This window comes from Pelodiscus sinensis, chromosome 5, assembly GCF_052426305.1.
Source record: "Pelodiscus sinensis isolate ZL-2025 chromosome 5, ASM5242630v1, whole genome shotgun sequence".
In the NCBI taxonomy this organism is placed as follows: domain Eukaryota; kingdom Metazoa; phylum Chordata; order Testudines; family Trionychidae; genus Pelodiscus; species Pelodiscus sinensis.
This window is the reverse complement of record NC_143056.1, coordinates 21801812-21827179: the sequence shown is the minus strand read 5'-3', so window position 1 is coordinate 21827179 and position 25368 is coordinate 21801812. Positions and strand designations below refer to the sequence as shown.

General features: G+C 44.8%; 1 protein-coding gene across 2 annotated transcripts in view; it reads left to right on the top strand.

Moving 5' to 3' along the window:
* Window positions 1-6281: 6281 nt before the first annotated feature.
* The window catches only part of RCOR1 (REST corepressor 1), a 139717-nt gene continuing 120630 nt past the window's right edge, over window positions 6282-25368 (top strand). Inside the window, exons 1-2 of one of the 2 annotated variants that reach the window (XM_075926533.2) lie at window positions 6282-6731; window positions 6860-6919. In XM_075926533.2, coding sequence (XP_075782648.1) covers window positions 6530-6731; window positions 6860-6919 — 262 coding nt within the window. In that variant the 5' untranslated portion in view covers window positions 6282-6529. The remainder of the gene's footprint in view (window positions 6732-6859; window positions 6920-25368) is intronic. The other variant, XM_075926532.2, reaches the window with a different exon arrangement.

The following is a 25368-nucleotide window of genomic DNA, read 5'->3' as shown; positions in this document are numbered from 1 at the left end:
GTTTCAAAAGTTTACAACTGAACATTAATTTAATACAGCTTTGAAACGTTGCTGAAGAAAAATGCTGCTCTCCCCCTCCTTTTTTTTAAGTTTAACACAGTATTATATTTGCTGTCTCTTGTCTCTGTTGCTGCCTGATTGTGTATTTTGGGTTTGAAATGAGGTGTGTGGTTGACCAGTCAATTTATAATTCTGGTATTCATAACTCTGGAGTTCTACCTCTCTATTAAACATATATACTGAGGTTTGGTCTACACTGGAAAATTAGATTAACCTAGCTACATAACTCAGACATGTGAAAAATCCATATTACTGAGCAACATAGTTAAGCAGACTTAAGTCCCAATGTAGGTAATGCTAGGTCGACGGAAGAATTATTCCAAGAACCTAGCTACTGTCTCTCAGAGGGGTTGTTTTACTCCAGTAATAAGCTACATTTCCTGTAAGCTGAGCAACTGCCTATGTAGTGTCATGCAGATGTTGAAGGACCCTACTCAGGGACATGCTGTAGCCAGGGGAGGGCCGCCCTTCCATTGGCTCTAACGTAGCTCAGTCTCCAGCCCGCTTTAGCCAGGGGAGGGATGGCCTGAACCCAGCACCTCTCTCCAGCCAGAACCCAGGCACGGCCAAGATGATGTGGCCTGGGATCCTGATGTGGCCAAGATGGCCCATTTAGTTCAGCCTGGCCCAGGTAGTAGCCAGCGATGGTGCCAAGATCAGCCGTAGCTGGGATGGCCCTCCCCAGCTTCAACACATCTGTCCTCTCATGTCCTTGTGTGGCCAGGGCGGTCTGGTCCCAGGTCCCTGCTGTGGCTGGGGTGGTGCAGGCAGTTCAGCCTGGACTCAGCCACAGTGCCAGGATCTGCCATAGCCGAGGAGGCTCTCCCCCAGCTCCAATCAAGCATGGAGGGGTACTTATCCTATGGCCCCGGCCCCAGCCCCAGAGCTGTCATAGCGCAGAGAGGTACCTTTTCTTCCCAGCCCATGAGCAGAGAGAGCTGGTAGGAATCCTCTCTCCTCATAATAGCCCCAGAGCACTCTCCTTCATCCCAAACCCTCAACCCAGCCTGACCCAATAGCTTGCACCCCAAGCCTGACCCCTTACACTCCTGGACCCCAACCCTCTGTTCCAGCCCCGAACACCTCATCTCTGGCCCGACCCCAGAGCCCAAACTCCCATCTGGAGCCCTCACCGCCTGCATTCCATTCCTCTGCCCCAGGCCTGAGATACTACCTACATTAAGAGCCCTTTGCCCCCACCATTAAAACACAAATTTTGTTTTGTACATCAATATGAAGATGATGTATCACATCATTTCCATACCGATGCACATAAAAAAATTCATTCTGCTCAGGAGTGGAAAAAATTAAAGGGTACAATGGTAGTAAATAAGCAATGACACACTACAGTCATTGCTGCAGCTGTGCTGCTCACTGTTTTAAGTGTAGACATAATTTGAGGATATATGATAGAGATTAATATAGACAAGAGGACATTATTCTGAAAGAAGCTGATGTATATTTCACAGGGGCTGGTTTACATATTTATTTGTCTTGTTTCAAGGGAAAAAGTATAGTGATGAAAATTAAACAAGATTCTCTTTGGCTATGGGATCTAGGGGTTAGAGTGGACCACAAGCTGAATATGAGTCAGCAGTGTGATGCTGTTGCAAAAAAAGCAAACATGATTCCAGGATGCATTAACAGATGTGTTGTAAGCAAGACACGAGAAGTCATTCTTCTGCTCTACTCTGCGCTGGTTAGGCCTCAATTGGAGTATTGTGTCCAGTTCTGGGCACCACATTTCAAGAAAGATGTGGAGAAATTGGAGAGGGTCCAAAGAAGAGCAACAAGAATGATTAAAGGTCTAGAGAACATGACCTATGAAGGAAGACTGAAAGAATTGGGTTTGTTTAGTTTAGAAAACAGAAGACCGAGGGGGGACATGATAGCAGTTTTCAGGTATCTAAAAGGGTGTCATAAGGAGGAGGGAGAAAAGTTGTTCCTCTTGGCCTCTGAGGATAGAACAAGAAGCAATGGGCTTAAACTGCAGCAAGGGAGGTTTAGGTTGGACATTAGGAAAAAGTTCCTAACTGTCAGGGTAGTCAAACACTGGACTAAATTGCCCAGGGAGGTTGTGGAATCTCCATCTCTGGAGATATTTAAGCGTAGGTTAGATAAATGTCTATCAGGGATGGTCTAGAAAGTATTTGGTCCAGCCATGAGGGCAGGGGACTGGACTTGACCTCTCGAGGTCCTTTCTAGTCCTAATATTCTATGATTCTACACTGCAAGGTTTTTACGCAAAAACCCATGGAGCATCCACACCTCAAATGCGCTTTTGCACAAGTAATTCAACAGTAAAACGGAAGAAGAGAGGGCTTTTTCCGGCGTAGGTAAACCTCCTTTTACAAGGCATAACTCCTTTTTGTTACAGCTATTGCGCAGAAAGGCAAGTGTGGATGCTCCAGAGGGGATTCTTGCTTTTCCCTATGGGAAAAAGTACAGGTGCTCTTATGGTCATTCTGTAAATGGCCATCAGAGCTTTCTTGCGCAAAAGCGTCCATGAAGTGTGGACACACTCTTGCACAAAAACACATCGCTTTTGTGACGTGCTTTGAGGTGTGGACGTGCTCTTGCACAAGAAATTTTTGTGCATAAACACTTGCGCAAAAGGCTTCTTGCGCAAGAAGCATGTAGTGCAGATGTAGCCTTTGATTAAATAAGCAGCTATCTAGAAGTAAAATTGTCTTGGGATTGTTTATATGGGGCCACTAGCTTGTGCTAGAAAATTAGGCTGGTCAGAGGTGTGAAAAAGCCACACCCCTGATTAGCACCATTACATTTATCTAAATGCCTGTGTAAACAGCACTAGGTGGACGGAAAGTATGCCTCTGTACTGTTTTAAGTGTAGACAATGTCTCTGTAGTGTTTTAAGTGTGTCTTTGTGGACACATTCAGAATTAAATTGGCCGCAATTCAATTCAGTTTAAGTAAAATTATTTTAATTCTGAATAAGAGCATACACACAGAGGCTACGTCTAGACTGGCATGATTTTCCGGAAATGCTTTTAACGGAAAAGTTTTCCGTTAAAAGCATTTTTGGAAAAGAGCGTCTAGATTGGCACGGACGCTTTTCCGCAAAAGCACTTTTTGCGGAAAAGTGTCCATGGCCAATCTAGACGCGATTTTGTGCAAAAAAAAGCCCCGATCGCCATTTTCGCGATCAGGGCTTTTTTGCGCAAAACAAATCTCAGCTGTCTACATTGGCCCTTTTGCGCAAAAGTTTTGCGCAAAAAGGACTTTTGCCCGAACGGCAGCAGCATAGTATTTCAGCAAAAAGCACTGATTTCTTACAGTAGGAAGTCAGTGCTTTTGCGGAAATTCAAGCGGCCAGTGTAGACAGCTGGCAAGCTTTTCCGGAAAAGCGGCTGATTTTCCAGAAAAACTGGCCAGTCTAGACACAGCCAGAGGTTTTAAGGTAGTTTAACTAATCTACTTTAACAATGAATGTGGATTAACTTTCTTGAGTTCCCCTAAATAGAAAAGTCCTTAAGATTATCCTTCTACTCCATCCTCCCTTTGGATGCTGTAATAGGTCACCTTAATTTTAGTTTAATTCACTGGGAAGCATTTTTCACACTCCCAATCAACATAAACTATCTTGTTCAGAATGGTGTAGTGTAGTCCTGTCCAGTGGAAGGCAGAGTAACCAATAAAATAGTAAATATTCAAATATAAAACCCCAAGGCTACGTCTACATTGGCATGATCTTGCGTAAATACTCTTTAACACAAGAGTTCTTGCATTAAAGTATTTGCGCAAGAGAGCATCTACACTGGCATGTGCCTTTGCGCAAGAGATGTGCTTTTGTGCAAGAGCATCCGTGCCAGTGTAGACGCTCTCTTGCGCAAGAAAGGTCTGATGGCCATTTTAGCCATCGGGCTTTCTTGCTCAAGAAATTCATGTTGCATGTCTACACTGGCCTCTTGCGTAAGAACAGTTGCGCAAGAGAGCTTATTCCTGAACGGGAGCATCATAGTTCTTGCGCAAGAAGCACTGATTTCACACATTAGAACGTCAGTGTTCTTGCGCAAGAACTCCCCGCCAGTGTAGACGTGCAGCATGTTTTTGGGCAAAAGCGGCTGCTTTGGTGCAAGATCGCGCCAATGTAGACACAGCCCAAGATTTTTCTCTTCCCTTTTCAAGTTTCCTTAGTTTTAAATGAGGGGCAGGAGAGTGACGAATAAAAATTTGCTACAGGAGATAATCTGAATTAGAGAAGGTACAAACCATCCTAAATGTATTTTGCTTTACCTCATGCTACTCTATGGTTCAAATAGTAAGTACACCCTTACATCTTGTGCACTCTAACTCCTCTTTGGCGGGGATAGTCCTGACTTTCTCTGCAAAATAAAAGTGTCCTTTTCTGCAAACCAATACCATTCACTGATAAACAATTCAGTCATAAGTGGAAAGGAACAGTGCTCTTTCCGCTTTACTTCTTTCTCTGCTTGCATTTTTCACAGCTGCTGCCCTACCAAACTGTAGTTGCTATTATTATAATTATACATTGATATTGCAAAAGCACAGCTCTGTTTAGGATCAGGCATCACTGTGGTAGGAACTTTACAAACGGGTATGAAAACAAAGTCCCTGCTCCTGAATAAAATATCTCTGTGGACACATCAACATGGATAGATTCCTGCACCCACACAAATCTCTCATGCAGTCAAGGAGAGTCTTTGTTGGCTTATATTTTTGCCTGAACAGAGCTCCTGGCAGGGTCAGGGCTCAAAACCAAAGTCATGCTGTTGAATCTGCACAGGCACAAGTGTCTGCCCACGAAGCTGTTTGCAGGATTAAAGTGCAAGAAATGTGGGGTATGATGCATTATTTATGAGCCTTATGTCTGTTAGGGCTCACCCTGCAAATCCTTACAAGAGCCATTTCCATAGAAGCAGGCTCCTTCAGATCACAAGACTGAGCTTACAGGGTCATACACTTACACTGCAAACCCCTCATGGCAAAGACCTTATTTCTGTTACCATGAAAGCCCAGATCCTTAATTGACCCCAGTGCAAATATGCACGAGCAATTTCATGGGACAGCTCTTGTGAACAAAGCCTGTCATGTGGGCAAGAGTCTGCAGAATTAGATACTGCTATTAGCTATGCAGGGCCTGATCCCTAAACCTGTTCAGGATCAGGGCCTAGGTTTGTAAAAGATGTTTGTGCTGGGACAGAAACCGTACAAAATAGTCATCATGTTCCACTCCGCCCCCATGCAGAGCCATTTCCCGGCCCCGGAGGTTTCACAGAGGCTCGCAGCCGGTGTTCAACTTTGCCTCCCCGAATGTCCCAGTGCCCCATGCTGGCAGGGCTGACCCAGAGCTCCCCTGCTAGGAGACAGAGGGTCTCCCAGGGTAGCATGAAGTTGAGGCAGCCCGGAAGGTGCCTGGGCCTTGGATAGGGCAGGAGTTTGCCGCGTGTGTTCCGGGGACACGTTTAAAATCTCCCCCCAGCGTTTGTTTTGTTTCATTAAACTCTCTCTCTGGTGCCCGCTGTCCCCTGCCCCGGCGCCTGCTGCTCTGCCCCCGGCGAATGCCTCGAGCCTCCTCTCCCCACGCGGCGCCACCCGGGGGGGCAATTCAGCTCACTCCAGCAATTCCAAGGACTTTCGCTCCCCGCCCAGCCAAACTCCTCTCGGCGCTGCAGGGGAGACAGTGCCCGGCCAAAGCCAGGGCAGGACGCCCCCAGCCCGGCCGCCGCCTGCTCCCAGCGCCCCGCCCGCGGGGACCAGGCAGCCCCAGCGCGGGGCCACTTTGTAGCAATTAGTTTCTCTCTTTGTATGGGGATTCCATTCAAACGCAGCGGCGTGTTCCGCGTAACCTTCCGCCAAGGGGAGGAAAATAGTTCCCAGCCCCTAGAGTGGAGTTCAAAGCAGAGCCCCCCACGCTGGGACCCCTCCGCCCGATTTGCCCCCACACCTCGAGCCTCTCCCCGAAAGTCCCCTCCCGGGGCTAGGAAGCGCCTCTGGAGCCAGGGTGTGGAAACTCCCCCTTCCCTCCCCAATACAATGTAGCTGGGAAGGGGCTGTATCACTGGGCGTAGAGATTGCAAAACCCAACCACGTACAGCGGGAGACGATACGCCTCCACCTAACCTGACAAACGGAAGCGCCGGGCCGGCTTGATGGACGGGGCGGGGCGGCCAATGGCAGAGGCACCTGCCTCCCAAAATGTAGGGGCCGCCAATGGGAGGCCGCAAGAGCGGAGCGGGAGGCGGGGCCGCGGGCAGGCAGCAGCGCAGGTTGACGGGCGTCCCAGTGCAGGGAAGTGCAGCGCTGGGGATGAGCCTCAAAGTTCTAGCCCTCGCCGCGCAGGGGATTTAAAGCTGCCGCACGCGGCCAGCGCCTCCCGCCGCAGCCTCTCTCCCCCGCCGGGGGCTCCGCCAGCTGCTGCTTCCTCTCCCCGGCTGCAGCCCTCCCCCCAAGTTAACTCTGCTCTCCCGCTGCCCCTCACCCCCAAATGCCAGCCATGATCGAGAAGGGCCCCGAGGTCTCCGGGAAGAGAAGAGGCAGGAACAATAATGCCACTGCTGCCGCCAGTGCTAATAACAACAATAATGGGAATAATAAAAGTTTGTCGGCGGCTGCAGCACCCAATGGAAATAGCAGCAGCAACTCCTGGGAGGAAGGCAGCTCTGGCTCCTCTAGTGATGAAGAGCATGGTAAGTCCACTCAAGTGGGAGCCTCCGAACTCGCTCCGGGACTGTCTCTCTAGGAATCCCTCTTCCTCGCGAATTGATGGAGCACGTTTCTTTTTGTAACCCGCACTTCCTTCTCTTTGCCATCTCAGCAGGAGGAGGCATGAGAGTTGGAGCCCAGTACCAAGCCGTGGTGCCTGACTTTGATCCTGGTGAGTTGTTTTGTCTCTCGTGTCTGCCAAGGTTTCAGCACCATTGTGTGAGTGGGTTAGGAGCCTCACACGGCTCTGTGTGTGTATGTGTGTGTGTGTGGGGCTCTGGCAGGCGATCTGACATCCTGCGTTTGGGTGTTGGGGGGGAGGGGAGTTAGTGGTAGGATCAGCTGGACAAAAACCTGTTTTATTGGCGGCAGAGAGATAGAGGTCACTCTGTTGCATTAGACTCCTAGTAATTAAAAGGTGGAGGGGAGAGGGAGGGAATCAACAACTTTTGTGTGTGTGTGTGTGTTCGTTCACCCTGCTGTCCAAGGAAAGAACAGCAACAAGGGGGGAACGTGGAGGGGAAACGTGCCTCCAGACTGGGGGAGGGGAGAAAGGAAATCTTTCCTTTTCCATTAAATAGAACTAAAACTCTAGCTCTGCATCTATTTACGTCCCTCCTCGCCCCCCCCCCCCGCCCTCCTTCAGGGAATATGAATATCTTACTCTATGGCACGGAAGCAAGAGGGATTAGCCGCGCTACTTTCTCTCTCCCCCCCCCCTTTCCTCCCTCGTTCTCTCTCCCCCTCCTTTCAGGTGTGGTTAGTTTCATATTCACAGTGATCGGGTTGGGATCTGGCTCTTTAAGAGAGTGGCATGATACTAATTAAAAGGACTTTCATCAATTTCCCTGTCATTTAATATAAAATCGAATCCTTTAGTGGGTTTTCTGTCCCCCACCCCCAGCACTTCTTAAAAATCCACAGATACACCTCTCTCCTCCCCCAAAACGAGACATTCAGGGCCAGAGAAGAACAACGATCCTTCCCCCGCAAACGGTTAATAAAAGAAGTCTAGATGCTTTCCAGAGGGCGCTTTGCAAACGGGGAGAAAAGCAGGGAAGCTGATTTGGCTAGGGGAGACAGTAAATGGCAGTTAGATTTCTGCTCCCCCTCCACACTACTTGTGTGTTTGTGGGTTCGACCATAAGGGTAAAAATAAAAAAAATGAAGTCACAAATGCCTGTTCCTCTTTTTTGAAAGCTATTCAGATATGGCTATTTTAGTCAAACTAATGTGGCCGTGTTTCTTTTTTTTTAATTCTTAAAAAGAACCAGTTGGTTGCCAAAATGTTCTACATTCCATCTATTCTGCTGCAGTTCTTTGTAAGCTAATTTAAAGTGGTATGGGAGCAAATTGTGAGCAAACAAAGGAATTGTAGTTGTACTGGAGGGCGTGCGATTCAAACATTTTAGTATAGATGTGTATATTGCTGTGTGTGTAAAGGTAGACTGTCGACTTCCTTAGTGTTTTAAATGTGTGTGGTTTTTTTAATTGCTCTTTTGTAACTGTAGGTTAAAGCTAGTGTAAACCTTTCTACTGTCTGGAGGTCTTAACAAACTTAATTGAATCCTCTATACCTCTCCTCTTAAAAGAACAAAACAAAACACATGACTTGGAAATAACAATAGTTCAGTTCTCAGAACAAACCAGAGAGCCACTCCTGCTGTTAATTGACTTATTAGCACTATCCAAATTCAGAAATTCATATCTTGAGCTTAGTGCAGAGGAGGAAGTGCCTTTTTGGGTGCCTCTTTATTTAATGCAATAGGTTGTTTTTTTCTTTTTTTACATTTATTTTCAGAGACTAACAATGTATGCATTTTTATGGATCCTCAAATTGAACATCTTTTTAATTACAGATTTTGTATAATTATTTACATATGGTATTTATATTGCCTGTCTCTTCTGTCTTCTTCCTGGGTAGGCATTTCTCATTGTTTCTTCTGACTGACAGAGTAGGACATAAGGGGTCTCTACACATGGGCACTCCATTTTTTGGTTAACCACTGGGCCTATTAGGTAGCAATTGACCCTCTTCAAACACAACGATGCTGTAACATGTGGATCATACTGGCTTCTAGCCAAGTGCTGCAACGATACTTTACACTTTTCATTGAACCTTGCAAATCAATTCTCTGGCTCACCTAATTTCTCTACTAAAGCAACTTTTTTCTTACTGCTATTATTGAACTGGGTACATTGAGTATTGCATTTGTGTTCTAGTTTTTAGCTAATGGGGTAGAGATGTACCTATGAAAAAGTTATTACTTTTGTTACTGACTCCCCTTTCTTTCCAGAGAGAGTGGGAAGTGTATGACATGGCTAGAAAAATAAATTTAACTTGCACAACTTCTGTGGAAGTTCAGCCTGAATAAACAGTGTAGCACTTAGTCATATAAAGTAAATAAGCAGATTTTTATTAACTTCATTGGGTTTTGGATTGGGCCCTTATTGTTAACTAATTTTATAACACTAAATTCTTATTTAGGTCATACTTCCATCTACTTCATACGTTTGTAAGCTGGAAGGGACTGTATAACTGTTCACAGAAACTAATATATTTTCTACTGTCCTTGTTCAGTTTCTTTTATGTGACTTATTTTTAAACGATAGTATAAATTCCTAAATACTATATCCAGTAGATATACTTAGATTTCTAGAAAGCATTTGACAAGGTCCCTCACCAAAGGCTCTTTAAGTAAAGTAAGTTGTTAAGGGGTAAGAGAGAAGGTCCTTTTCTGGATTGGTAACTGGTTAAAAGGCAGGAAACAAAGGGTAGGAATAAATGATAAGTTTTCTGAGTGGAGAGCTAGTCGAGTTCCCCCAAGGGTCTGTCCTGGGACCCATCTTATTCAATTTATTTATAAATGATCTAGATAAAGGGGTAAACAGTGAGGTGGCAAAATTTGCAGATGAAACCAAACTGCTCAAGATAGTTCAGACCAAAGCAGACTGTGAAAAGCTTCAAAAAGATCTCACAAAACTAAGCGATTGGGCAACAAAATGGCAAATGAAATTTAATGTTGATAAATATAAAGTAATGCACATTGGAAAAAATAATCCCAACCATATATACAATGTGATGGGGACTAATTTGGATACAACTCCTCAAGAGCAAGATCTTGCAGTCATTGTGGACAGTTCTCTGAAAACATCCACTCAGTGTGCAGCGGCAGTAAAAAAAGCAAACAATGTTAGGAGTCATTAAAAAAGGGATAGAGAATATGACAGAAAATATCTTATTGCCTCTTTATAAGACTATGGTACGCCCACATCTTAAATACTGTGCACAGACATGGTCGCCTCATCTTAAAGATATATTGGCACTAGAAAAGGTTCAGAAAAGGGCAACAAAAATGATTAGGGGTTTGGAACAGGTCCCATATGAAGAGAGATTAAAAAGACTTGAATTTTTCAGCTTAGAAAAGAGGAGACTAAGGGGGGGATATGATAGAGGTCTATAAAATCATGACTGCTATGGAAAAAAAGAATAAGGAGAAGTTTTTTTACTTATTCCCACAATACAAGAACTAGGGGTCACCAAATGAAATTAATAGGCAGCAGGTTTAAAACAAAAGGAAGTTTTTCTTCACTCAGCACATAGTCATGGAGGTTAGGTCCATCAATGGCTATTAGCCAGTATGGGTAGGAATGGTATCCCTAGCCTCTGTTTCTCTGGAGGTGGGTGACGGGAGGGATCACATGAGAATTACCTGTTATGATCCCTCCCTCAGGGGCATCTGGTATAGGCCATTGTCGGCAGAGAGGATACTGGGCTAGATGGACCTTTGGTCTGACCCAGTACGGCCGTTCTTATGCTCTTATGTTCTTAAATAACTTCTGAAATAGGATGCCAGTCAGACTTGATCTTTCCACGAAAAGTGTTTTAATTTTAGTTATCTAGAGTCTATATATTTCTTAACATTTAACAATTGTTTAATAGGCATTTCTAGGCTATTAAATTCTTACAGCAGAGTATTATGGTGCACACCGACTGTAGGTTTGGTTTACCAAACATCTCATTTTTAGTAGCAAACAAAGGACTGTAAAACCTACTGGTTCTTTGGCCTGGTCTATGTTGGTACTCTAGCTGGAGCATTGATACAAATCCTTAGTGTAAATAGTGTTTCCTTATCCCTGGGTCAACTGCACCCGTGTAAACTGTGTGTACATTAGGGATCTGCACTATTACAGCTGTTCTGGTGGCTGAAACCTAGTGTAACCCAAAAGTGTATCATAGTCGTGATTTTAGAATAAGAACTGTAAATCTGTTAGCTGTAGTTCAGCATTAAAGTTAAGTATGCCTTTGGTATATTTATTATTAAACACGTTAACTACAGTTGGTAGGGTAGTGCCTAAAGACCAACCAAGAATGAGACTCGGTTGTGCTAGGTGCTATACAGAGTAACAGTCCATGTTCTGAAAGCTTATAATCTAAATTGGAATAAGAAGGAGGGGCAGTAATCATGTTAGTCCAATGTATTTCTTGCGTGTGTACATAAAAATATAATGCACATTTGTGAGGCAGGTATAGAAAAGAATAATAAACTACATTCTGCAAAACAAAGTGAAGTCTAGCAAGGCAGTAATAAGATGTTGATTCAGATTTCATAATTATGTTAGAGCTAGATCAGAGCAAACAGGCGGTGAATACTGTGTAACATGAAATCAAGAATAAGGTATTATTATTTACTGCCTACATTTACAAAGACAAACTATTAAAGAATAACAACAAAGCTACTAAAAAGTACTTTTGGCTAACTTTCTTTAAAATTGCAATGGCTAAAACTGAATGTGGCAAGGGCCCGATGATGTGGGTGTGTGTGGTGGGGTGGTTTTATTTTTTTGGGGGGTGGGACCGAAGGACACGAGGCTGCAAATGTTTATGCATGTAGAGGGATAGTTCTTACTTTGTAGCTCCTTGACTTCAGTGAAATGGTTCATGGCAGTAACGACATCACTGCAAATCTGTGGATGTCCAATTCCCTGGATGTGAATATCCATGGACCATGTTTGGGGATCAGCTGTGGATAAAACTTTGTACAAATAGAGTTCTACAGACTCTATCACATGGACAAAGTTTTTCAGAATCTGTTCCTAAATTAGTACTGGTGTCTTCTCCTTTCTCATCCCACCTTTCTGTTGGCCCAGTGTAAGGTACTGTATTGCAACTAAATGTTGCTTTGGTAAACCCAGGTGTTGGTACCTAGACAGAGCACTTGTGTTCATTGTGTTACATAGAAAAGTAAGTTTTTAATTGATCATAAGTGTGTTATAAATATTTATAAATTGACAGTAAGTTTTGCTGTTTGGCGTTGAATACATCATGAAAAGCTGTCCCTCCCCCTCCATTTCTGTCTCTAATAAATATAATTGTGAGTCAAACGTTTGACTGGTAGCTGATAGCTCTTGCAAACAATACCTGTTATCAGTAGACAGCATATATTGTTAGTTCTCCATTTGAGAAACAGGGTTTAAAAAAAAAAATGAAAAGCTGTGTGTACCTGTGTGATAATGGAAGAACTTAATGAAAGGGGTTGTTTCGTGTTCCAAAGATGAATAGAAATATATTTTGTATGGGGTATGTGAGAGTACTAACAAAAATCATGTATGCTATTTGATCCTGATAGCTTGCTGCTTGTTCATTTTGTATGCATCTGAAATATTGTAAATATAAAAAGGAACCTAATTACTTTTTTACTCTTTGGCATAGTTAACAACTTTTAAATCAAATTTAGGTTTCAATGACTTTGAAAAGCATTTATATAATTTCTTGATGAGAACAACTTGTCCCGAATCTATAAATACAGAGAAGACAGAAATGCTTTTTTCCTTGCGCAATAATTCTTCTTACGGCTTTAGTGCAGCTAGGTACTATGGCTGTAAAAGGTTGACCGGTTACCTGGAGAGCTTTCACCTTATTCACATGCTTAACGGGGTAACTGGTTAAGGTGCCTGTTCCCTCCAGGGCAGCTCCTGTGCCTGCCGTGGGCCAGTTAACTGGTTAAACATATAGTTTAAGCAGTTAACATTTTAAATGGGATTTTTCATCCCTACTAAGTACTCTTTATCAGTTAGAACAGTATGGGCTACGTCTACACTGGCCCCTTTTCCGGAAGGGGCATGTAAATTTCACCAGTCGTCGTAGGGAAATCCGCGGGGGATTTAAATATCCCTCGCGGCATTTAAATAAAAATGTCCGCCGCTTTTTTCCGGCTTTTAAAAAAGCCGGAAAAGAGCGTCTACACTGGCCCCGATCCTCCGGAAAAAGTGCCCTTTTTACTTACTTCAAAGTAGGAATAAGACCCTCCGGAAAAGGGCACTTTTTCCGGAGGATCGGGGCCAGTGTAGACGCTCTTTTCCGGCTTTTTTAAAAGCCGGAAAAAAGCGGCGGACATTTTTATTTAAATGCCGCGGGGGATATTTAAATCCCCCGCGGATTTCCCTACGACGACTGGTGAAATTTACATGCCCCTTCCGGAAAAGGGGCCAGTGTAGACGTAGCCTATGAGTGTACCTCCAGATTGCTGTTATGTCCAGTCCTCTTCAGAGGGACTTTTCCTGTTTTCTTTCTGGTTGAAGTGGACTCTTGACAAATGGCCAGCTAGTCCAAGAGGGTGTTCTCATTCAGTCAGCTCTGGATGGAGATGCAAGGAGGAGGTAGAGAGAAACCCATTTGTGGATTGCTTACAGCAGAGCTGGCCTTCCCTGATCTCTTGCCTGCTTGACTACAAAAATAAATAAATAAAACCAGGGCATGCTTGATTTAGAGAAGCCTTCCTGTTAAGGGAGGGATTACAAAAGCACTCTAAAGCACCTGGATCCAGGGATGCAGAAGTTGGCATCTACTGACAGTAAGCAGTACTGAAATGCTGGAGGTCTGGGAATGCATCATACTCTGGTCATGTACTAGGAACTGCCACATAAACACCTAAATGTTTCTGCCTCTCTTGGAGGGCCGAGTCCTTGTTGTTTTGCTGGCAGCTGACTTAATTTAAAGCTTTGGGAGACTTGGTCAGTCCAATTCAGGAGACCCAGATCATACTGCTCCAATACGTTCAGTCCCAAGTAGCTCTTGGACGTTTTAAGACCATACATGGGTGGGGGGAGGCTTAGGTTTATCTCTGTGGCAGTTACGCATTGGGTATCCATGTGGGATCAAAGTGTAAAGTATAATGAACTAGATTGAGGTTAGCAAAATATGGCCCACAGGCCAAATCTGGCCTGCCATGATACACTGGGTCACCAGTGTCCAGTGGCTCAACGGGACCTCCAGGTAGGCTTCCTACCTGCCGTGGTCTCACATGCTGATCTAAGCAGCCACATCTGGAGCCAGCATGTAAATCTCTGCAGCGCACCCCCTTGAGGGTGTAGGGGTGCCCACCTCCCTAGCACAATCTTTGCAGCTCCCACGGGCTAGAAGTTGGCAGATGGGAGCTGCCTGGGATGGGCTTGCATGCCTGTGCAACACATGGAGACACCCCCCCACAAGTAGAGACTCACATGAGACAGCTCCTTTGACCAGCCTGTGGGGCTGTGGCTGGCAGGGCAGTGAGCCTGCCCGGGGTGGCATCTTACTGTAAGCTGCTCCCAGCCAGCTACCCAATAAGTCTCCTGGCCAGAGCCTGCACCTGGCACCCTATCCCTTAGCGCACCCCAGCACTCTTTCCTAGGACACAGATGAACTTTGTCATATCTGTCACCCTTTATAGCAGTTGTGCTATTGGAGTGGACTGGGAATATGTTGGCTAGTTCTGTACTGGATATACGGCTGGAGATGACTGCAGAGCTTTGCATGTTACCCAAAGAAAGTACTTTTTAAGCTTCATCGTGAAAGATAAAGTGTGTGTGTGTTTGGGAGGGGTGTGATTTGCAATTCAGGCATTTCTCACATCCATAATGGTACCTCTTGCAGCCCCAATAAGAGTGCAGTGTTGCTTTGTTGCACTGGCCCTCTTACCCCATGGTTTCCAAGACCATTTTTAATGTTGCTTGGGTCTGTGTCTTGGCTTCCATCAGTCTGACTGCTTTCGTACAGACCGGCAGATGTTTGCTGGGATGGTCGCAGAGTATCTGCTGTAAATAGCATGAAGATCGCCGCTGTAAAACACAAATGCTATAGTAAACATATAATAGTGTGGCTAGAGCCTGTGGCTCTTCTCTCTGCTGGCTCATGCAATATTTGCATGATAGACTTATCACTGCCTCATTTTTTTGATGAGTGTATTAAGGGTGTGACTGACATAATAGTTATGAAAAGTGGATCATTTGTTCTAGCTGGTCTTTGCCACCTAATGACTTGCCCTTACAATTTTTGTTTTCAGCCTTGCTTAGTTTTGTGATTTGTCCAAGTCGACGGCTTAGAGCTCCCTGCGATTAGTTGTTATTATTAGCTCAGAAATCTTGCCTCTGATCAGGGTGAACTGTACAATGTATTTATGGTGGGCTCTTGTCCTATTGTCTTCAGAGTATTCGAACAAGATGTGGTTTGTAAAAACACTGCACAGTTTAAGTGAACTGAGTATCCATATTGGTTTCTGAACAGATGCTAGGCAAGTACAACTGAGGTAGCTGAAGAAACTTGTTTAGTTCAGGGTTTTTTTTGTTTTAAGTAATGTTCCATATTTGCGATACCGTAACATGGGTTTTCATGGTGCTTTACAATTGTAAAATAAGACGAGGTCTGTTGAGTGGCCTGTAATGCAACATGATTAGAGTGACTGATTACTTCAGTGAACCCGCAGCAAGGATCTGCCAATTGTGAAAGCAGAAGTGGATTTTTGACTGATCACTTCATGAAATCTTTATCAATTTGTACATTTAGTGGAATGTGATTGAGGTTTTGAGCCTTTATATATAAAATTAACTAAAACAGATGGCAAATGGGAGAGTCCATGCTCTTAAATATGTATAACTTGGAAAACTGGCTTTTGGGGGAAAAAAAAGTTCAAATAATAAACAGGAAATACCTCTTGTACTGCAATTTAGACTCCATTTTGAAAACAAAGAAAAAGGACCATTTTCAACTTTTCCTTTTAGAAACTTCCTTGACAACATTGGCTCTTCTGTTACCTGGAGTATATAATGCCAGTTGTGCTGAAATGTGACTGATCATGATGTGACTAACTTTAAGTATGGTATATTGAGATTACCAAATTCACTTCACTTTCGGGCTACATTATTGAAACCAAGCTAGTGTCTAACCCACACTGTCAAGCATCTTCAAACATTAAGAGCTGCATGGCAGCTCAAGTCTTTGAACTCTGCAAAAGGAAGTATTGGTAAATAGAGTTTCTTGGGGGGTGGGGGGAGGAGAAAAGGGGGGGAGGCTGAAATTGACTGATAATATCTAATCATAAAAATCCCCCGTTCAGAGGAAGATTGGGTATATATTCTTATTTTCATATTTCATCACATGGCTGATCATGGCACTTTAGGAACTTGTACGCGGTGCTCTACTGGCATTCGTTGTGTGTGTCTTTTTTTTCCAGTGGGGTGGCAGCATTTTTAGAAACAAACAGTGCAAGGAAATGAGTTGGTTTCATTAGGATGGGGTGAGCAAACTTTTTTTCCCCAAGAGCCACATCTGGGTAGGGAAATTATAGTGAGGTAAGCCATGAATGTAGAGGTGTTGGTGGGGATTCCAGCTGGGCACCACTTATCTCCATCATTTGGCAGTGCCATGGGGCTAAAGCAGGCCCAGTCCTGCTTCCGGAATGGGCTGGCACATGGGATGGGTTTAGCATGCATCTCCATGTGCTGCCCTCATCTGCAGGCACTGACATGAGAGCTTTTATTGGCTGCGGCTTCCTGTTCGCAGCCAATGGGATCTGTAGGGAGAGCACCTGCCAGTGACGGCAATGCACAGAGCCCTCTGTGCCCCCTCCCCACACACACTAAGGGCTTTTGGGAGCCTGTCTTGGCCCCACTGTGCCAGATGATTGGTAACACTAGAGGCCGGATTAAAACCCTGATGGGGTGAATGCAGCCTGCAGACCATAATTTGTCCACCCCTGTTAGTCAAAGTGCCCTATCCTCTAGCTCTTCCTCACCAAAGAAAGGTTTCATGGGTGATATTCTGTTAAGAGATCCTTTCAGTTAGTTACTTTCACAGCATAGCTTTCTAATTTAGGATTGAACCATATGTACACTTGTGGTATCTTTGAAGTAATGCTGTCTATAGGTATCTAGATTATGCCCATTATTGTATAGCTCTTTCTGGATACTGCAGATAGATATCTGACCCTATATGGGACCTATCCTATACTTAGGGATTTTTTTCAAAAAAAATCTGGATTTAAATATTACATTAGTTGTATATGTCCTTAAAATATTGTGTTTCTTGTCTATTTAGACAGCAAGAACATAGGCTAATGAATGTAGAAATTCTGCGTATAGTAGTTTGACTATATATTTGAAAGAGTTTGCCTGTTTGTTCAAGAATTCCTCTTAAACGGTAAAAGCCAGGACCACTAAATTCGGTGTACAGCTTCTTATCATAACTTAAAGCAAGGTAAGGCTTTTGGTTGTGCTAGGACAATGGGAGGTACCTAGAATGGGATTTTCTTATAAAACCATAAAGGAAAAGAGATAGTCACCAGGCAGGTGAAGGGGGCTGGCTGGGGCTGCGTATGTCCTTGCCCTTCCCCACCATTCGCAACTGTCTCAGCTATCCTTTAGGAAGGGGTGGGAGTGGGGACTGAATCTCTTCTCCCTCTCTCCCTCCTCTCTCTCCCCCACCCCCCCCCACCATTCCATAGAAAAACATTGTTGGCTGTTCCCTTGCTGCATTTTTTTATTCTGTCTGGAGAGTGCAGGGGGCAGTTAAACGTGGACCTGTCCCACAAGCACCCCTACCCTGGCTGTGCAATGGCCATGCAGAGATGCTTCTCACGTGGCCACAAGCTGCTTTGGTACAAGAGGGCTGGGGTAGTCCATTCTCCCTGGAGCAGCCTGCATACTGAACCTCTCATTCCCAGCTCCACCTGAGCCTCGAATTTCCCCTCCCCCCCAAGTGCCCGTTAGGGCAGATGTGGGGGGTAAAGAGGACATTGCTGACTTGAGCAATGCTGGGTTAATCTTCAAGCTGTTACATAAGTGGCTGGCTGGCTGGCTTCCTTCCTTGTTAGAAATAATTAGTCATTGCAATTTGAAAAAGCATGGGCTATCGACTCTCAGCTTTTCACTGTTCATGTTGTCTCCATCTTGGAGACCAGTGAATCAGGGTTGGGAAAAATCTGGCTTCATAGTTAAAATATTTATTAACCTTTTTTGTCAAGATATCAGTTGAAATGGGGAAATCCATCCATGTCCCTGCTTTCTCTTTGGGCCCTGTGGTCCGTAGCCTTTAGTGTGAATCAAGTGTGCGCGCGTGTGTGCGCGCGTGTGTGCGCGTGCGCGCGCACACACACAAAGCTGTTAGACACTGCTGTTTCCAATTATACTGCACAACTGTAGCTTGATCAATTTACCTTTTAGCTTTAAAAAACAAACACTGTCCGCCTCCCCAAAACTTGCAAACACTTTCAGCATTCCTCAGAAGCCAGCAGTCTCAGTCATTTCTAGACGACAAACCATTACAGCCACTCCCTGACTCACAAACACACTGACTTACAACCATCCACACTTATGACCAACCTCCCGTTAACCCCATTATAATATTTTTGAGTTGAGAACCATGTATGTCAAATTTTTTTTTTTTTTTTTTTTTTTTGAGCGGTGCGGGCAGCATGTTTAAGGGTATTTCCAACTTGCGGCCAAATCGAGTTACAACCAGGTGTTTGGAACATAACCCGTTCGTAAGTCAGGGACTGCCTGTACTATTCTACAGGCTCTAACAGAAGGCTGTTCTGAACAGTTTTGAGATGGGCTTTAGAGGAAGGAATACCAGGCAGCATTCATATCTTCTTGGTATTTTCTGTCTCAGAATCTTAAATATGTCTCTAATGGGACCCCTTTCCCTGATTTGTGCAGCTGCCACTGCTCTTTTCATGACAGTAGCCATGGGAACACAAGTAGGATGATATGAGTTTATAACTTCAACTTGTTGCTAGGCAGGCTGTCTCAGTGTTGGTATTAAATAATCTTAACAACAACCAAAAAACGTATTCTGATATTCCACCTCTTTGTGTGTGGGAAGAGAACTTTGTTCTCAACTGGCTCTGGATTTTCTTTGTCTTGCAGATGAAAAGTTAAGGATGGGCACAGAATAGCATCTGGATAGTAGCACATGTGGTGGCTCTATGCTTTAAGGATGGAGGAAGGGTTGATAAGGGAGGAGGTGGATGTGACCTCAGTTAATGACAGTATATGTTCAATTTTGTTCTAAACAAAGTACCATATGATGGCGATAATCATGTTTGAAACTTGAATCTCACAGTGAAAAGGCATTACTCATGTAGCCTAAGAATTGTGATCAGTGTTTAAAAATACATACTACTAAAAACAGTATACACTCTAAACAAAGGTCATTGGCTCCAAATAGCTAAGGAGTTCAGAAATATCTTTATTGCTGTGAAAATATAATTGCCTCATGCAAGGTAACTAGATATATTAACATTCAAGCTGCAAAGTCTTCTAATTTTAATAGTAACAGAGTTCGTAGTACCTTATGAACCTTTGGGTTCAAATATATTTGTATATCAAGTTCTCCTATCCCAGAAGTACACATTTTAAACTTACGATTCAGAATTCCTCATTGAAGAGGTCAGGGCTATTTGGTACTTGCAGTAGTGCAACATGTGTCTGTCATATGATACATGGCAAATAACAGATGATCACGAGAAGCACTGAGCACCCGTTACTCTGATCAGAGTTAAGAGGCACCTGCAACTCTCACTAGGCTCAGACACCAATATTCATTCTCTCTCTCTTCCGGCTACTCAATCTTTGTTTTATGTATTGCAGGAAAAAATTGCTTGCACTCTGGCCACTACTCATGATGCAACAGCCATCATTCCCATTCTCGTAAGTCCTTTCCTAGAAATGAATGAGTTGGAAATCTTTCTTAGCAAAATCTAACCTCTCACCTCACTTCACCTTTCATAGCAACGTCATTGAAAGCTGCTCTTCTCATAGACTTTAAGATCAGAAGGGACCATTATGATCATCTAGTCTGACCCCCTGCACAACGCAGGCCACAGAATTTCACCCACCCACTCCTGGAATAATCCTCTCGCCTATATCTCAGATAATGTAGTCCTCAAATGATGGTTTGAAGACCCCAAGATGCAGAGAATCCTCCAGCAAGTGATCCATGCCCCATGCTACAGAGGAAGGCATAAAACCTCCAGGGCCTCAGCCAATCTACCCTGGAGGAAAATTCCTTCCTGACCCCAAATATGGCGATCAGCTGAACCCTGAGTGTGTGGACAAGACTCATCAGCCAGACACACAGGGAAAAGTTCTCTATAGTAACTCCTATCATCCCACCATTGACCTATTTACCACCGATAGTGAAAGGTCAGTTAGTTGCCAAGATCATGTTATCCCATCAAGCCATCCCCTTCATAAACCCATCTAGCTTAATCTTGAAGCCAGATAGGTTTTTTGCCCCCACTACTTCCCTTGCAAGGCTGTTCCAGAACTTCACTCCTCTAATGGTTAGAAACCTTCATCTAATTTCAAGTCTAAACTTCCTGATAGCCAGTTTATATCCATTTGTTCTTGCGTCCACATTGATATTGAGCTTAAATAATTCCTCTCCCTCCCTGGTACTTATCCCTCTAATATATTTAAAGAGAGTAATCATGTCTCCCCTCGGCCTTCTTTTGGTTAAGGTAAACAAGCCAAGCTTCTTGAGTCTTCTTTCATAAGACAGGTTTTCCATTCCTCGAATCATCCTAGTGGCCCTTCTTTGTACCTGTTTCAGTTTGAATTCATCCTTCTTAAACATGGGAGACCAGAACTGCACACAGTATTCCAAATGAGGTCTCACCAATGCCTTGTATAATGGCACTAACACCTCCTTATCCCTACTGGAAATACCTCGCCTAATGCATCCCAAGACCTTATTAGCCTTTTTCACGGCCATGTCGCATTGGCAGCTCATAGTCATCCTGTGATCAACCAGGACTCTGAGGTCCTTCTCCTATTCTGTCACTTCCAACTGATGTGTCCCCAGCTTATAAATAAGATTCTTGTTATTAATCCCTAAGTGCATAACCTTACACTTCTCACTATTAAATTTCATCCTATTACTATTACTCTGTAATTTACAAGATCATCCAGATCTTCCTGTATGATATCCCGATCCTTTACTGAATTGGCAATGCCTCCCAACTTTGTCATCTGCAAACTTTATTAGCATACTCCCACTTTTGGTGCCAAGGTCAGTAATAAAAAGATTAAATAAGATTGGTCCCAAAACTAATCCATAAGGAACTCCGCTAGTAACCTCCCTCCAACCTGACAGTTCACCTTTCAGTATGACCCTCTGAAGTCTCCCCTTTAACCAGTTGCTTATCCATCTCTCAATTTTCATATTGATCCCCATCTTTTCCAATTTAACCAATAATTCTCCATGAGGTACTGTATCAAATGCCTTACTGAAATCGAGGTAGATTAGATCCACTGCATTTCCTTTATCTAAAAAATCTGTTACTGTCTCAAAAAAGGAGATCATGTTGGTTTGGCACGATCTACCTTTTGTAAAACCATGTTGTAATTTGTCCCAATTGCCATTAGCCTCAATGTCCCTAACTACTTTCTCCTTCAAATTTTTTTCTAAGACCTTGCATACTACAGATGTCAAACTAACAGGCCTGTAGTTACCTGGGTCACTTTTTTCCCTTCCTTAAAAACTGGAACTATATTAGCAATTCTCTAATCAAATGGTACAACCCCTGAGTTTAGAGAGTTGTTAAACATTTTTGCTAATGGGCTTGCAATTTCATGTTCCAGTTCCTTTAATAGTCTTGGATGAAGATTATCTGGGCCCCCCGATTTACTCCCATTAAGCTGTTCGAGTTTGGCTTTTACCTTGGATATGGTAATATTCAGGGCTTGCCGGACAGCACGGCTGATGAGCGGGGCGCGCTGCGGTTTGGCGATCTGTGCATGCACAGATCGCCTGAACCTGGCTCTTCCAGGTTACAATCTGCTCGCCACAGACTCATTAGCCTCATTAAAGGCTAGTTGCTTTTAGTTGCTTCTCTTCTTGTGGTGGTTCAGCAGTCCTTATTTGGACATGACCATAACACCCAGCTGTCGGAAACTGGGTACCTGGTTTGCCCCACATACTCTTGTAGGCAGCCCCTGTGTTCCCAACCTCCGTGGGACACGGACCACTGGTTTCTAGGCTGTGGTGGTTGTCAGAGCTCAAGCCAGCTGTTCATAGTGGCTCTCCTCCAGCAGCTATGGTGGTTCAGGTGATGGCAGCAGGACGTGCCTCCCTCCTTCCTCCCCACTACGTGCTTGGAGAGGGAGGGGGCGTGAAGGAGAGCGGCACGCATGCCTCCATCAGCTGCTGTCCTGGCCCGTGCGGCCGCTTTTGCCAGCAGTGGCATGAGGAGGCAGAACAGGAGGTGCCAGCCAAGAACTCTCCCTCCCTTCTTGCCCAGGTAACTGCTATTGCCTGTGGCAGCAAGAGGCGCCTCCCACCCTCCTTCCCCATACTGGTGGCCGGCTGGGGCTCTGCGCTCCTGCCCCTCATGTATCCCTGGAGTAAAAACATGCTCAGGGAGGGAGGCAGCGCAAAGGAGGAGGGCCACTCTCCCAGCCCACATAGCAGTAATGACCATGCTTCCTAAAGGGAGGGGGCAGCCTCGCTCTGCTGAGTGTGAGGGTGAGGTGGGGCTAAAGGGATGATGAGCGAGGGCATGGTGGGTCATAGGGGCAAGAGGGTGTTGGCATGGGCGGTAGGGGTCAGAGGTTAAAGGGTCGAAGGGCATGGGGTATAGGAGTGGGTTTCAAAGGGTGTTAGGCATTGGGGCGCAAGGGACTGGGTTGGACCTAGGCAGACTGATAACATTTTATTTGCCTATTTAAGATGCAAATGTTACTGGTCTGTCAAACATTTGTGAAGGGGTTTGCCGGTGTGTGGCATAAAAAAATGCTCTAAAGAATTGCCCTGCTTATGACATGTCCTGGCCATTCTTTTGACTGCTGTGGGTTGTACTTTCTCATCCATTTGTCTGTAAGTCTAACTGTTCAGTGACCCTGCTCTCCTTACCCCAACCTCACTACTTACCTTTGCTTTAACTTCCTGTCCCTCACTGTGGCATTTCTACCTTCTTTCAACCATGTCTCTCCCCTATCCCATGGGATAGCGAGATCTCAACACCCTCTCATGGCCTCTTTCTTCTGGTTGGTGATTCAGAGCCCTCTGAGTGAAATAAACAAAGTTCTGCTGGTTTTAGTTTTATTGGTATTATCACCATACCTAGAAATCCCTGTCCTGGTCTAATACTGTATGGCACCTAGCACCAGGTAAAACAGAACAGAAAGATGGTCTCTACTGGCCTAGATGGTCTCAAAGGCTTATCAGTTAATCTAGTCAACTACATGCATTTCTCCTCATCCCCTGTATCAGAGGCAGTGGGGGAGGGGCTGAGAAGTGGGAGCCAACTTTAAAGTTGGCTCTGCGGTGCTGCCTGACTCCATTATGCCCTCCCCCCCCCCCCCCCCCCCCCAGGCTGCTGCTTCTGTCTACTGGGAGATCAGGACCCCCTCGCAGACAGGGGCTGCTTCCACCCGGTTTTTAAACTGGCTCCCCTTGCAGACCAGCTCCTGCTGGCACCCCGCGCTGCTGCCTCTGATATAGAGGCAGCAGCAGGAGGCTTCCCAAGAGTGGGACTGGATTGCACTGGCTGCTGGCCCTGTGACCAGGGAACTATAGAATAATTGACTAGCTGCTAAGAATTCATGCAGTTAGTCGACTGTTCTGTTACCTACTATCTAACATGCCTAGTCTCTACTCCAAAGAATCCACAATCTAAGATGCTTATCTATCACATAGTGGATTAAAACACTGATGTTCTTACCCCTTACCTTTGTCTGTGCACCTGGCAGCATTTCACTAGTAATATCAATGTACCTTCCCAGACTGTATAGGAAGGGGGAGCCGGCCAGGAGACCAGCGGGGGAAGAGGTGAGCAGATATGACCTCCTCTGGTTTCGTAAAATCTCTCCTCCGGGGCCAATCAAGTCCTGAGGGTTCCAGATCAGGGAGGTCCAACTTGTAGATTATTGCAATGCAGGAGCCATTATTCTCTTTCTGATAGGGCTTTGCTGAAGGATGCCCAAATACCAGGTTGTACCCTGTCCTGTGGCTGGTGTGCTGTCCTTATTCTCAGTGCTGGCTCTGCAGCTCCCATTGGTCAGGACCTGTGGCCATTGGGAGCTGCAAGGGCAGTCCCTGCAGGTGCAGGCAGCACACAGAGGCTCCTAACCCCTCTGCCTAGTAGACAGACATGCTGGCCACTACTGGGAGCTACCTGAGGTAAGCACTGCCCAGAGCCTGAACCCTTTCCTGCCTTCAAATCCCTGCCTCAAGTCAGAACTGCCTCCTGTACCCAAGCCCTCTCCTAGAGCCCTCACCCCTTCCCACACTCCAAACTCCTGCCCCAATTTGGTGAAAGCTAGTGGGTGTGGGTGTGTGAGGAGGAATAGAGTAAGTGGGGGAGTGGAGCTGGGGGGGGGGGCAAACATATTCAGTGTTGTGTTATTTAGAAAGTTAGCAACCCTGCTTCTAGCATTGCCTTGCTCTTGGCTAAGTTTAGATTAATGCAGGTGCTGGCTTTGACTGTGTAGTGAGAAAGCTGGGTATACTCTGAAACATTAGCAGCATGTAGCTCAGATTTTCCCAGGCATTATATGTGGAGGAAAGACTCTGCAGATGAAAATTTCAGTAGTATAGGAACAGTTGTCAGAATAATCCTTTCAATTCAACTGGTGAGACTTTTTTTAGTTGCTTGGCAACTAATTTAATTGAATTTCATTCTTCATATAGTCCTCCTGAGAAATATAACTGTGTACACTTGAAGCAGTCAACCTGCTACTCCTAACTTTGTGGAGTAATTTAAGATAACTGAGAGGACTTCAAAGATGCCCCAACTTCTTCTCCCCCTACTGTGCCCCCCCCAAAGTTTCTTGTTCTCTGTGTGTGTGTGTGTGTGTGTGTGTGTGTGTGTGTGTGTGTGTGTGTGTGTGTGTGTGTGTGTGTGTGTGTGTGTGTGTGTGTGTGTGTGTGTGTGTGTGTGTGTGTGTGTTTTTCTTTGAGCAAGTCTTTCAAACTTTCCTTAACCTGTTAGGCATAAGTTGTCTTGAAGGTGCAAGCAAGCTCCATCAAGCGCCCCGTGTAATGTTCTTTTAAGTCACTCAGTCTGTCTTTGTCCTACAGTTGCAATTCCAGGTGAAAAATGACTTGTCAACTTCCACTGGAACAGAAGCTACTAAGACTGTAACAAAGCGCTGCTGTGTGGATTGCTGGCTCTTTGGTCATTCTGATCCAGTTTGCACGTATTCTGTAAGGCTATGTCTAAACTGCATCCCTCTTTCAAAAGACGGATGTAAATTAGGCAAGTTGTACCCCTTTCAGTAGTCTGATTTGTATTGCATACTCCAAGTTTCACTACAGGCAGTCCCCGAGTTACGCGGATCCGACTTATGTTGGATCCGCAG